We start from the raw sequence: 14,291 nt of genomic DNA, 5'->3' as shown, positions 1-14,291 counted from the left end.
CCATAATTTGTAATAATAGTAAATACTTGTGGTGACTTTATGGCAATAATTCGAATTCAATGATTAAATTAAAAGTAATAAGAACATTTTACAATTAACTTTCTTCAACACCAATTTTTATTCTCTTTTATTCTGTACATTTTGTACAATTATAATAAAATTGTAAAAATCAGCCGCTTATTATCCAAAATGTAGTACACATCTCTTTAAATACTTTGCTGCTATGAATTGTATATAAAAAAATGTCATTTTAAAAATAAACTACGGCAACTTAGTGTGTATTCTTTCTTCGTTATTTGCCGTAAAATCACAAATCCTGCGATCACAAACAAGACAGGAAGCCGTTATTCCAAAAAAAAAAAAAAAAGTCCACTTGAGTACATACAAATCTTCCGTTGATAAAGACACTGTTCCCTTCCACTCCGATATAGAAAAATTAAAATAAAAACAGAAAAATTACATTTTAATCACTGTCATCTTCATTACGACTTCGATTCAGTGGTTGCCGACTTTCCTCGTCTGAACCATAAATAACATCTTCATCCGAATCATTGATCATCGAAAATGCGGGATTGTCTTTTGTAATTGAAGTATCTGTGAACAGTAAAAAAGTAATGTTATTTAGGGTATATAAATGTTTCTGTTTGATTTTATTCGTCTTAACACGCATGTTTGTTGTATCCCTGGCCGATTGTTTACATCCATCATCAAAGCTAGAATAATAATTTTGGTGTAGAGATTTCTTCTTCACTCAAATTCCGTCTCACATTCCGCTTGCCGACTCAGGTAACTAACAGTAAACTTAAAATGTGGTTATAATCTATTTAAAGTAGAATTATTTTTAAAACTTACCAAAAACTGTTTTTTTACTGGGCGAATAAACGTAAGCCATTGTATACATATAAAAATTAAGTAATCCATAAAAACTCATAAACTGCGCTGAACTTGTATAAGTAGTTGATAATTCTGATACAAAATTATCTTCAATTACACCAATACCGAATCTCATTACAGTAATTGCAATACTGAAGGCAATTACTATCAGCATGAGTAAAGTCAAAAATTTCAATCTCATATCTGAAAATGCATAAAAATTTACATTGTTAAGTCTGCTGATCTTCAATTGAATAAAATGACATATAACTAATTGAAAAAATGTAATTTCATGCCTGTTTTTCTATGAGGCAAATATCTTAATGTGTTTCGCTTAAAAATGAAATTGCAAAAAATTTATTTCACCTTAGAATATTTTTTAAAATAAGAGGTACTAAAATACCATTTATCGAACTTCCTAGAGCTTAACTTCTTCACAACAGAGAATTAAGGGAAAACCTTTTTCAAGACAAAATAAAAAAATATTCACAGAAAAGGAAGTAATGCTTACCAAAAAATGGCATTGATCGCAATTCACTATAAGCACGGAGTATGAGACAAAGTAAATAAATTACATATATTCCTATGAAGACGAAAAATAATATTTTGAAATTCTGAAAAAATTAAAGTTCAATTATTTAATATTCTTTTCAAAATGGAATGCACAAACCAAGCTTTAAACAAACAATTCACTGAGTTTGTAGAGATATTACGTATACAAACGTTAGACTTTTAGTTAAAAATGCCTATTGTAAATTAAATTTACTTACATAGAAATTAGAGGAATCTAATTTATAGCTATAAGTAGGATCTTGCAGTTCATTAGCTTTCTGCCAAGTTGCCATTGCTATTGCAGAAAACCATAGTGGTCCAACTATTATCAACTTGGGTAGATAAAACGTTAAAAATCTTCGTTCAGTCTAGAATATTTAAATGTAAATAATTTACAAATCATATTGTAAGATTACAAATTTTGTAAAAGACGAAAAATAAATTATAAAGATTTCTCTAAAGAATGGAAATTTTATTTCTTGTCACAATTTAGGACACCATCGATGCCAATCAAGAACTGGGCATGTACATACATTTACATAAATTTTGCTGACTTTTATCCAACGCAGCGAACCTATCAAATGTTTGTACATAAATTATTTAAACCAATTGTATAGTCTTACAAATATTTACTTAACAAACCGGTTAACGAAAAAACACTGAGTGCTAGTTAAAAATTAAAGCCAATTACCAGTCAAGATAGGAAGACATATCTCTAGCAAACATCTTTTAAAACCAAATAACAAAAAACATGAATATTTAAAGTTTGAGAAAGTACCTGTCTTAATCCGTGGTAAATACAAATCCAAAATAACAAGAGTCCACATAAAAATGATGCTTGAAATAAAGCGTCTAACATTCCAGGTATCCAAGAATTAACTAAGAATGTTAATGGAAATATCGGATCTGAAATATATTTTTATCAAATTTTAGCTTATTAACTCCCCTTATATAGATATATTGTGATAGATGTGCTAAAGAAAATGAAGCGGCAGGAAAATCTTGCTTCTAATAGAAGTCGGAATGATTGCATACACAAGTAATTGCGTAATTGTTCGTTTAACAATTGGAGCAAACGCCGCATTTAAAGCAATATGTTTTACTACCAAGATATAAAATTTGTTCCAAGGTGTATAGTCACATGCAATCATGAGTTCTTTACAGTCACATTCAACGGGGTATTAAGTTATCGAGAAAGAGAAGATTAAACACTAGAGATATAATAAAATTAAAACAAAAACGAACAAATAATATCAAAATGTCTAAAAACAAAGTCTTGTGAGACTGGTGAGACGTTTTAACAGAATGAGGAGAGAGCCCTTAAACAAATTTTTAAAAGGAGAGCCATGGAAAAGAGGAAGTGGAAAAGATTGGAGCTACTATTGTCTCTTTCTGCAACAACTGAGAAACGTTTTGCACCGCAACTGTCTTCGAGTGCGAGATGCAACCGAAGTATTCTTGGAGAACAAATAGAACGACTTTAAGATGAAAATCATCAATCTTATTATTCTAAGATTCTAAACCTAACCTACTCATAGAAATCCATCGTAGAGGTGTTTTTTTCCTCTGTTTCACTTACTCTTACCAAAAGGATCGAGTAAGGAGGTGATATATGGAAATATAAAGAGGTATCCCCAGAATATTTAAGGACAATCAGGTGAGATCACTGGGCGAGACTTGTAGGAAATTTAAGTTTCTTTATCAAAAGTTATGAAGACAATCTTTTGATTTGAAAATGAGTAACACTTTTTACATTCTATCAATTTAAGAATGAAATTCTTTTAATTAATTTTTTTTTTTAATATCTAGTGCTAAAAATAAACTGTTCTACCACCATAAGAGATACTTTTGAAAGATAATAATTGAACAAGACTTAAGTCATTTGAGCAGTGTTCAAATTAGGGAACCTCTTAGTGCTTTGAAGATGTACATGTGTAGAATTGCCTTAAAATTTAAATAGTCTTTATAATTGAAAGTAAAAACTGTCAATCAATGCCCTCGTTTTAATAAAACTAAAACAAAATAAATATTCAGCTTAAACGCTTCCGAAAGACATGAAGAAAATTTACACTAAAAAAATTATTTTAAATTCAATTACTTACTGTTGTAGAGAAGCAATAAAGGCAACATACAAGACATCCATTTCTGTTCAATAGACCAATCAAAAATTGGAAATTTCCTCAATGTATGAGCAAACCAACACTGAAAATCATATTGAGATATGTCAGTAGCGAAACAATGTTACTTGATTATTATTGCGACAATGAATTTCTATATCTTACTGTAATGCAAAACGTTGCGAGCAGAAATATGAACCTAAACCAAATTTCAATTTGAGTGAAGCCTGGGTTGTAGCTTTTAAACTGTAATAATTTAAACAAAGTTTTATGGTTATCAGATAATATAGTTCTTAAAACTATTGCTTATAAATTTATAATAGCTTTTAGTGGCCGTAAAAATATTATATTAAGGATTCAAATTGTTTTCTGTAACTCAACTAACCCGCACAGACACGTAAGTTTCAATAATTTTTTTTTTTTTGTTATATTTATAGTACACTGTTTCAATTCTCTAAATTGTTTCCTATTATTTTATTTGTTATATCCAGGCCCTGAAGAAGGCAATATATTTATCGAAACATTGGTCGATATTTGTCGGCAAAAAGACGGTTGTTTTTTATTTGGACCGATTCCTCGCTAATTTGAATCCTTAATAACTACTGTTTATATTTTTTGGTGTCGATTCATTACTCCAAATGGAAAAAAGTAATAGTCAATTTATTAATAATTTTTTTTTATCAAGAAGCCCTAGATGACCTAGTTTTGAGTTCGAAATCTTTGCAGAAAATAAAAAATTATGACTGAAATTGGGAATAATCTTTTTTTTCCCGTTTTATAAGATGATAATCCCACAGTGTAACATGAAATTTACACTTCCCACTTACGTAGAATGTTACTTCTTTGATGGTATAATGTTGATGGAATGTTTCAAGCCCATAGAAAAACACCTTTAATATATAATGCGTAAAATCCAGAAATTCTATATGTAAGATGGTAACCTGATCGCACACTTGCCCCTTACATCGTAGATGATGAGTCCTGAAACAGTATTTGTTTTTATAAATACGATAAATGTAAATATTTATAACAATGTTAATAGCAGCAGGGGTAGCCGAGTTAAAATGTAAAATAAATAAAGCCAACTCTAATGATCTTAGATGCGTTGCGCCAAAAATTAAAACTAAGTTGTGCAAGTATAGTACATATTGATGAATCATGCTTATTTCTTTAGGCTTGATTGCAGGGAAGTTGTAACAAATTACCTATTTAAATGTATTTTTTTGATTAAAAATTCAATGATTTGACTGGGGTCATAGTAAGGCATGGTCCTACGCGCTTCCATCTAAGCCGTTGGGCGTTTAATGGCGATGTTTTTCTTTTTAAGTCTAAAATTATATGGAACAAATAAAAAGTGTGTACCTGTTGTGTGCTCTATCAGAATGTAAAAGTGTCACTGCTTTATGTTCAGCAGTAAGAGCTTCTATTGCAACGCTTACGTGGAACGATCTATCTAAGATATCATCTGTAATTCAAGAATATATTAAAATGTACATTTGCTTTAAATTTTAAAGTTACTTATGTTGAAAATGTCTTAATTAAACAAATTTCAGCACGAAGATAATTTTGTTACCATCTTTGTTATCTGTTTTTACTACGGCAATGACCCAAAGTTGTTGATTATAGGTTGACATTGCTGGACTACCAATAATAAAAGGACCACTAAAGATATCGCCGGAAATATTCTGTTTATGAAGAAGTTCACTACCTTTAAAACTTGTTGTCACTGTTATTGGGGGTCCTGTTAAGAAGTAGAGATGTTTTAATTTATCAATTAAAAATTTAATCCAAGGATGAAAAAGGTAACATGACTTCAACAATAATAAATTAATGAATCATTTACGTTTATTTATTTATTTTGAGGACCAGAGCACTAATTTTTTTATTTAAATGTCAAGAGTTTTACTGATTTAATATTGGCTCTAATTTAATATTGGAGGCATTGCTTAGAACAATAAGATATGTAACATTTTACATTTTCTTAAAGTTCTGTACATTTGGGGCAAATAATTGGAAGTAAACAAATATATGAATTAATCAGCGCAAAAATTTAATAAGTTCGACGGATACAGAAATTTTTAATAACTTTGTATTTAATTTAAGTTGATTATGACACAAATGATTAATTACTTTATAATTTTGGGTACAAATGTTAAAAAAAAGAAAAATTCATAGTTTAAGTAAATATTTAGCAACAATGTTGTATTAATAAAATTTACATAATTGTCAAACCTGCCAATCCAATGAAAACGCCAAGTCCAAAACATACATAAAATCCTAAAAATACCATAACAAATTCTCTCTTGTGCATGGAATACAGACGCATTTGGACAGATCTGAAATTATTATCTAAGCTATATTACTTAAATAATTTATTAAAGCACTCAAAACAAACATTTTTAGACAAACATACAAAGGTGGATCTGTGTTTCTACTGGTATTAACTAAATAAAACGGCATAATTAAAAAATGTGCCAAAACTTAAAACTACATATTTGATTAGCGTGAAATCCACTGAACAATTACACATATGCAATTTAAAAGGCACATAGCTCAGCTGGATGAAGAAGTTACATTCTTAGAATAAAAATTATATTTTGGTATAGACACCGATTATCAGTGATATGAAACGGTAACTATTATGAATGAGCTAACGATTCAACAGTTTCTGTGCTGAAAATTTCATTTTGGTTGAAACAGAACGAAAAATCTAATAAACTTAATTAATCATTGGTTTAGAGAAAGAGGTTTCTTGGAAGATGATTATGGACAATATGATTAAATCCAGAAAGAATAGCTAGATTGCTTCAAGTATCTTTATGTTACAAAGCAAGCAAAATATGATATATGAAAATATGTCGGGAAAATTTCGAAGATAATTTTAGTAACAATCTTTCCATGAAATAAGCGTGAACAAGTGCTGTTCTTACATTTAATTTTGAGTAAAGCAACTATCCAACTGAGGATTACATATTTAATTTACATTTGATTTTATTAAAAGCACTTTTTCTTGCTTAGTATAAGTATAAACAAAAGACAAAAAAAATTTTGTCTTCTATCTTTCCTTTAAACAAAAAAATATTACACGTAGCTCGAAAGTAAATTAGTATCCTTACCTTTCACACCTATCGTGATGATACGCAGGTGCTATATACTTGTTGAATTCACTAAATATGTCACTAAATTGTGATAAAGCGTTACGACACTTTAATAGAAAACCACCAGTAGGTAAATGATATGCATATCCAATATTTTGATTATCCATCATCAATTTGGCTAGTATCTTATGAAAAGGTTTAGTACAATAACTTCATTTCTATATCTGCTGCTTTGGAGCAGATTATTCGCCACTCCTCCATTTTTTTCATGATTAATATTTTAAAAAGACAAAAACATTAATTTAAACATTTTAATTATAATGCAGGTATTATGTAAGCACTACATGATCTGGAAATAGTGTATGATACACATTTACAACTCCTCGAGTAAATGCTGCTATTAGTCAGCTGCTTGTGTTATTGATCGCAGCCCTCCAGCTTTACTACAACCTATATTATCGTTTTAAAATAACACTACTACAACTTACAACAATGTCTATCTTACTTGCCAAAATTCAAACATTTTATTCAACTACTTTCCTTCTATTTTGAATAAAAATGTAGTTTATGCTTAATTTTTTCTGCAAAAATTCGCATCAAAGGGCAAGTTTTTTTCAACAAAAAATGTCTCAAAAAGTGATAATTTTCCTTGAACCAGAAACACAATGTAAAAATGTTTCTTCCTACTTTAAAAGATTTATTAGACGCCAGAAAACATTAATTAACACTTTACCAAACCTGATAATTCATTTTTAATTTCTCTTACTGTGGGTAACAGAGAATACTGCGATAATGAAATACTTTTGGTATTTAAATAGTTCGGGAAATGCTTAAATATTTCTTATTAAAAATTAATATTGGCTACCAACATATTCGGGCCCGGTGGTAACTAATGTTCAACCAGAAGCACGACCTTAATGAACGATTTTCACTTTTTTTACTTTAAAAAAACTATTGTGTTTAAACTTTGAATGCCGATTGCATATAAGAATATCTTTTAACATTTTTTTTTGGAACCCGTAAGATTTACTGAACTTTTTAGTTTTTTAATTAACGTTTTAATTTTTAAAGTAAAAATGAAATAAGTGAAAGTTGAAACTAAGCTCGAAATTTATTAATAAGAAACAAAAAATTAAAGGAAAATAATATAAAAAAGTAAAATAAAATAAAGCACTTTTATTTACAAAACTTACTTTTGTTATTTATTAGGGTATTAAACTAAATAAAAAAGATTTCCGCTTTTCGTCACCTCACTATTAAAATCTTCCCCGACATTTTTTACTTACAGATATTTCAATGAATTATGAATGAATGAAATTATAAATAATTACAGTAATAAATAAACTCTAAAGAATTAAAAAATTTTTTATTGTTTTCTTCTTGAACGGGTATTTTTAGAATTCTGATCGCTCTCGTCCCTGTAAAAAAAATAAAATGCTTTTCACTTAAACAAAAATAAACAAATAAAAAAAATTACCGCCACCGTTAATAAATAGAAAAATTTATATAATTATTATTGATCAGTGCAGAATGGCAAAATAGGGTTCTAAGAGTTCAATTACAATTTTATAGTCTGCTCTGTGTTCTTTTGAAATATGAATTAGTTCTGTAAAGTAATAATTATTTGGTTGCCACATTGATTTTTCAATGTTATAAAACTTGGCTCGTAGAGCTAACATTAAGAAGAAAAGTTTCCAAAAGCACTCTGAATATATTTCCATTTTTGGTTTTTATCCATTTGATGGCTCCATTGACTTCTCTTTTACTTTTATGTTCCCATTAAACAATTATTTCTGTCAATTTTTTAGAATTTTTGTTCTGAGTAGTCTAGCTATGCCGCAATAAAATAAATACGGATTTTTGATGCATATACATTTTCTCTTTTTAGAATAATATCGAAAATAATATCTTTAAATTTCTGATGTCACTTTACCTTACTCATTTACTAGCTTCCTTCATGCGAGTACCCTTAGCGTTGTGTAGTCTCAACCTCTAGATACATACCTCTTGTCTCGCAAAAAAATTGCCTAATGTCATGAAGAGCATTATAAACGACCTACTACAGTACCTTTCCGAAGTAGTTGCCCTGCAAGATAGTCAAATCCGAGGATAACAAAGGTCCTAAAGATACGTTTTAGGGATTTGGCCTGTCTCAAGGCTCCTATAAGTATTTTTATTTTTTTTTTAATCAAGTGATTTTTCAAATTGTCAATAATTTAACCTTCTCTGCTATCTTCGCAGAATCTAATGGAAGAAAGAGGGTGATCTGGCTAAACTACGTCGATACCTTCTACAGCCAAATCACCGTCCTCTACAAATTCTCTCTATCCTGAACTCCAAATGTTTGGCAATCCATTGGAAAAATCTCCTCTTGCCTCGCTTCTGCAGCTGTTAAAAATTTTTTCTAACCTTTGCATAAACAAATTTCCAAGTATCCAGAAAGTCCAGTTAAAGGTTTAAAAATAACTACATTGTACCAAATCCCAGATCTGTGAATTTCCAAGGACAAAAGAGCCGGTTTGGCTACCAAAAATAGAAGGCTAGTTTTTCCAATAAGGCGACTGCCTTAGCCTCAGCTTTTTTAAATGATGTCTACCGCCGATAGAGATATTCAGCGAATAAATCTAATTATAAAATTCACCAGCCATTGATACTTCTTTCAAAGTATTCTTTCAAAGTTGTCAAATGTGGACGATATAATATTCTATACGAACAGTACTTTCTAACATCTCTTCTAGTGAAGTTATTGCAGATTTATAACTTTCCTCATTAAAATAAATAATCTTGTTTTCAAAATAAAATCCTTTTCCTGTGATAGAATAAATATGAATGAAGCTTATGTCTCATTAAAGAAATGACTATAAGTACAGTACCCTAATTTGATGATCATTTGTTGTACAGCTCAAATTTGCACTGAAAAAACTTACGACTTTTATGAGGGATAAAAGTATACTTTAGTATACTAAGAAAATTAAAATAGGAATTCGCTAATATACTTGGAAGTTAGAGAGGAAAACTGTAGCTTAATTAAACTTAATAGTTTCAACTACGGGTCACGCACAAAATATTCAGAAAAAATTCTTGTTTTTTTTTGTCTCTTTTTCTCTCTCTATTTACAGATACATGGAAAATTGTTTTCCGTTATAGCTTAACATTTTTAAATATAAATTAAACAGTAAATTAAAACCTAGGCGGATTTTGAAAATTTCCTCCGGAATGATATCCTCCTCGGGCTCCTCTCCTAGATCTTGCCCGATAGGCGCCTCTTTCTATTCCTAGTGAACTAGCTGCTCTGCCCAGTCGACTTCTCAATCCTAGAAAGAAATAATAAAATTAACTTAAGTAAATTCGTCAAAAAAAAAAAAAGATTACAAGGCTGCTGAAATTATTTTAAAATGGTTGCCTTTTTAAAATGTTTAAAACAAAAGAGAACTAGGAGGCGTGGCTATTAAATAACGAGACTGATGCTGCTACAGAAGAACTATGCAAGCGCCAAATCCTAACGACCGACAGCTGTGCAGCGTAAAGCCTTCTCTTTCCATTGCAGCGTCTCACATGTTTGTAGAGAAATCTGTCTGACCGGTACCGTCGTTTGTGTAAGAGGTGTTAGTTTCGTTTTGCCGAAAACATGATACTACACATGTAGAGCAACGAATTGTCGTGAAATTTCACATGATACTTGGTAAAACCGCTACTGAAACTTATGTTTTATTAAAAGAAGTTTATGGCGATGAATGTTTATCACGTGCGCAAGTTTTTGAATGCTTCAAGCGTTTCCAAGATGGCCGAGAAGACGTCGGAGATGATGAACGCCTGGGTCGCCCTTCCACGACCAAAACGGATAAAAATATCGATTATAATTAACACCGTGAGGTGCTTGCTCAACTCCGTGAAAGAGAAAGGAAAAAAAAACGCCCCGATTTGTGGAAGAACAAGTCATGGGTTCTCCATCAAGACAACGCGCCGGCTCAAACTGCATTGTCTGTCGAGACGTTTCTAGCCAAGTACAACATCCCAGTATTAGGCCATCCGCCTTATTCGCCTGACCTAGCCCCATGTGACTTTCATCTGTTCCCCAAAGTCAAATCCGCATTAAAAGGGACACGATTTCAGTCCACTGAAGCTGTGAAAGAAAAAGCGGCACGCGTCTTGCAGAAGCTCAGAAAAAGACTTCCAGCACGGTTTCGAACAATGGTAAATTCGCATAGAGCGTTGTAGGGATAGTGGAGGGGTGTATATTGAAGGTGATAATAACTAAATATGTATAAATTTAAAATAAAATGTTTTATAGCAATAGACTCGTTATTTAATAGCCACACCTCGTATGTTGAGAACGCAATATAAAATAACACAATATACATATATATTGTGTATACATATGTATATGTGTATTTTGTCTCATGATTTCTATGAAACGCGCTAAAATTCTAATTCGGCTAAACCGATTTATTTTTCTATGAAGTTTGCCCTATTTTTTCGATAATGCTAGGAGGCAAGTAGAAAGTTAATCTTGACTGGTTGGCCAAATAACTATTTCACCACAAATTATCAAGATACATCTCATGCAGGCAAAGATGGTTTGAATAACTATCATATTTTTAGGTAAAATAAGAAAAAATACATTTTTAGGTATTATTATGGGGTTCCTATCTTTTCAACAAAAAAGAAATGCATAGCTTAAAATTTTCAAGATACCCTTTATCTTCAATAGCTTTCAGCTGTTTTGCAAGAAAGTTGTTTTTTATAGCTATCACTTCTCCTCATATTCTTGCTAGTAGGAGAACTTGGAAACCATTTAATGAAATTTTATACTCATAATTGGTGTCAGCCTTTCGTATTCGCTACTTTTTAAAAATTTACCTTTAAATCAACTTAGCATTGCACGATTTTACTTTACACTAGTTTCTTTAAATGTTTTTATATTAGAACATTACCTCTTAACGGCAACATGCTAATGGACTGTTGAACCGCAGCCTGCTGTAGTTCTAGTAGTGGCCATATAATCGGCGATGGTTGCTGCCGAGTTCTTGTATTATTTCCCCTGTTAGAAGATACTCGAACAGTTCTCCTGGCCGAATTAGCCGTTTTTCTGTTGCCTCCTTTATTTTTTGCAGCTGGCGAAGTTTTGGAGGTTGAACTAGTTGATTGTGTTGCCGTAATAGCTTCTGCTTCACGGCCTTCTTCTAATAAAGAGTCTCTACCGGATCCTCCGGCTGTATTTGAACTTGAAGAAGTACCTGGAGTACCAGTAACATCTGCTGCTGAGCTTGCTTTCTCTCCTTCTGAAATTATAACAAATAACTTGCCATGATATAAATAAAAAAAAGAAATGAAAAATTTAATAAATTACAAACCTTTGTTCTGTTCGTCTGCAGGGGTATCAGGCACTGTTGCAGTCAATGAATCAGTGTCTATGGAAGAAGCGGCAGTACTTAGATCATCTATTCGACCCGACTCACTACCTACAGTTGATTCTAGAATAAGGAAGTAAAAAAAATGTGAAAGGGATCATAAGAAACATCACACAAAATTTTCTTGCTGAACTTTCAAATTCCTTTTTACCGCTACATGTCAAATTTTAAGGCTTTCAGCGGTTCGCTGGAACCTGTTAAATATATGACATGAAGCCCATTTGTTTTTTGTTTTTTTAAATTAATGCAGAAAATAAGAAATTGATTTCCTTTAAAATAACTGCTTGGTTTTAATTCTTGTATATTTTTTGGTTTTTAATAGAATATAATCTATTATTTAGATTATAAATAATTACTTTTCCTGTTTAAATTCAACTATTCAATTGTAATTTTTGAATTTTAACAAATTAACTAAGTCCATTTCCATTGTTGCTCAGTCGGGCAACTATTAGTGCGCATTAGAAAATGTACTGTAACGAATTGTTTTTCAAAAACAATTCTATTCTTGTAAGTTTTGTGGTTTATTGCATATATGTTTATTGCATATGATCGACTGTTTTATTGCCTCTACTTGTATTTTTAATTTTATTTCATTGAGGGCCCATGTTTTTCATATTGAAAAGAATGTAATATTTAAATTATTAACCTTGAGAAGAACCATGTGACGGTGTAGTAGGCACAGTACGACCAGTACCGTCATCCAGTTGACTTAAATCCATCCTGGTATCGTCCATTCCTTCCGATGCTACTTGAGCCACTCCAGCAGTTACTGTTGAAACTGTTTAAATATGAAATTTTTGTAATTAGCCTCTTAGAAATCTCGTTAGTTTAGGTCTATTTTCTGGACCTTTATTAAAAGGTCTCTAATAAGACCATTTAAGTTGTCATTTTCAACATCCTTTAACATTTACATTATGTTCAGAAGGATTCTCTTAACTACATCTATTTTTTATTTAATTTAAGAATTCTACAACTGCACAATTCTAAAAGTAAAAAAGATGAGATGTGTAAGGATGATAGCTTGTTTTCATGAAGGGCGGCTTTAATTTATACTATTTCATATTGTATTTTACATCCAATTTACAAGTATTCTCACTTTTTTATATCAAACTACATCGCCTCTTTTTATTTATTATAGTTCATTTTCTGTATGTCCTTATAGTGTACAAGAAAATTGTGTCATTATGGCAGGGGCAAAAACGGAAAAGTAAATTCTGTTGACGGATATCAACCGGAAACCTTAGTGTCGAAAAGTTCAAAGGTTATTTAAATAGAATATCAAGTATGAGCTTTCTTAGATTTTTCGTTTTTAAACTCAATTTTAAAATTTTGAAATGTTCGCATTAAATCCTCTTACTATGTGTATAAGAAGATAAAAATGTTATGAAATAATAGTTTAATCACGAGATGAGTATCTTTGGTAATGTAAAAGGCCGTGGAAGATGATTTGTAATGAAGTGGAAATGTCAAGAAAGTGTAGGTGGGGGGAATTCTAAAATTAACACAATTATGAGAGAATATGCACAGGGTAGGACTTAGAAAAAAAATAATACAAAATCTCCCTAAAAACAGTAACTAACTACCTGGAAAATTAGAAATTTTGTTGACCTCAAATTTACTATTTTTTGCTACTTATTAAGCTTTGCTTTTAAAAGAAACGAAAAAAAACATCACTCACCTGCTTGAGTGGAAGACATATTGTTAGACGGATGATCCTGTGCAAAAGTAAACCTTACTGAAGGAACTTGAGGAGAGGATACCGTTTCACAAAATCCATCTGATCTACGTGGGACGAACAACGTTGGTGTACTTGGAACAATAGAGTCATCTCCAGGTTCATCGTAACTCTAAAATATCATAGTAATTAACGTTCATTAAAAAAAAAAAAAAAAAAAACAAACGAACAAAAGCATTTAATAGAAATTAAATTCATACCAAACTGATGTGATGCCTGTTTAAGGCAGGCATTGTAGTCGGTCTTCTAGACTGATTACTTGTCACCTGACTAAGGGAACTAGGCATAGCTTCAGCAGTTCTTCCAGTGTTTGACCTACTAGCTCCACTGATTCTTGCTTCCTCAACATTATGAACAATATTACTCCTGGACGAACCACTATTTGCATCCATATGGGCAGAACTTTCACATTGATTAGGAACTTCACTACCAACATCTGAAATAATTACAAAAAGTGATGTTATTAAGGTAAAACAGTAAATAATAGTAATAATAAAATTTCAGT

The 14,291-nt window shown here is 31.0% G+C and overlaps 2 protein-coding genes across 11 annotated transcripts in view; both read right to left on the bottom strand.

Annotated features, from left to right (window-relative positions):
- Nucleotides 1–94: 94 nt before the first annotated feature.
- On the bottom strand, nt 95–6,949 carry LOC141458790 (transmembrane protein 181). 3 transcript variants are annotated; one of them, XM_074137244.1, is made up of 13 exons: nt 6,659–6,949; nt 5,775–5,878; nt 5,116–5,283; nt 4,905–5,007; nt 4,370–4,523; nt 3,708–3,788; nt 3,528–3,627; nt 2,204–2,331; nt 1,644–1,793; nt 1,385–1,487; nt 853–1,077; nt 461–594; nt 95–316 (listed from the first exon to the last, which is right to left on the bottom strand). In XM_074137244.1, exons 1-12 carry the CDS (start codon nt 6,808–6,810, stop codon nt 464–466), a joined length of 1,599 nt encoding a protein of 532 aa, XP_073993345.1. In that variant the 5' UTR covers nt 6,811–6,949; the 3' UTR covers nt 95–316; nt 461–463. The 3 variants fall into 3 exon arrangements, with proteins under 3 accessions (XP_073993345.1, XP_073993344.1, XP_073993346.1); XM_074137243.1 differs by lacking the exon at nt 95–316 and having other exon boundaries at nt 351–594; nt 6,659–6,948; XM_074137245.1 differs by lacking the exons at nt 95–316; nt 6,659–6,949 and adding an exon at nt 5,956–6,109 and having other exon boundaries at nt 351–594.
- Nucleotides 6,950–7,801: 852 nt separating this feature from the next.
- The window catches only part of LOC141458789 (nucleoprotein TPR-like), a 31,859-nt gene continuing 25,369 nt past the window's right edge, over nt 7,802–14,291 (bottom strand). For all 8 annotated transcript variants that reach the window (XM_074137234.1, XM_074137235.1, XM_074137236.1 and 5 more), the window contains 7 exons: nt 13,987–14,222; nt 13,730–13,898; nt 12,698–12,829; nt 11,995–12,114; nt 11,575–11,922; nt 9,828–9,954; nt 7,802–8,058 (listed from right to left, as the gene is read on the bottom strand). In XM_074137234.1, the coding sequence (XP_073993335.1) occupies nt 8,007–8,058; nt 9,828–9,954; nt 11,575–11,922; nt 11,995–12,114; nt 12,698–12,829; nt 13,730–13,898; nt 13,987–14,222 (1,184 nt within the window). In that variant the 3' untranslated portion in view covers nt 7,802–8,006. The remainder of the gene's footprint in view (nt 8,059–9,827; nt 9,955–11,574; nt 11,923–11,994; nt 12,115–12,697; nt 12,830–13,729; nt 13,899–13,986; nt 14,223–14,291) is intronic.

Source organism: Rhodnius prolixus, unplaced genomic scaffold (genome assembly GCF_049639745.1).
Source record: "Rhodnius prolixus isolate KJV_2025 unplaced genomic scaffold, Rpr scaffold_5, whole genome shotgun sequence".
Lineage (NCBI taxonomy): Eukaryota > Metazoa > Arthropoda > Insecta > Hemiptera > Reduviidae > Rhodnius > Rhodnius prolixus.
The sequence above is the reverse complement of the archived record's forward strand: the minus strand, read 5'-3'. Positions and strand labels throughout refer to the sequence as shown.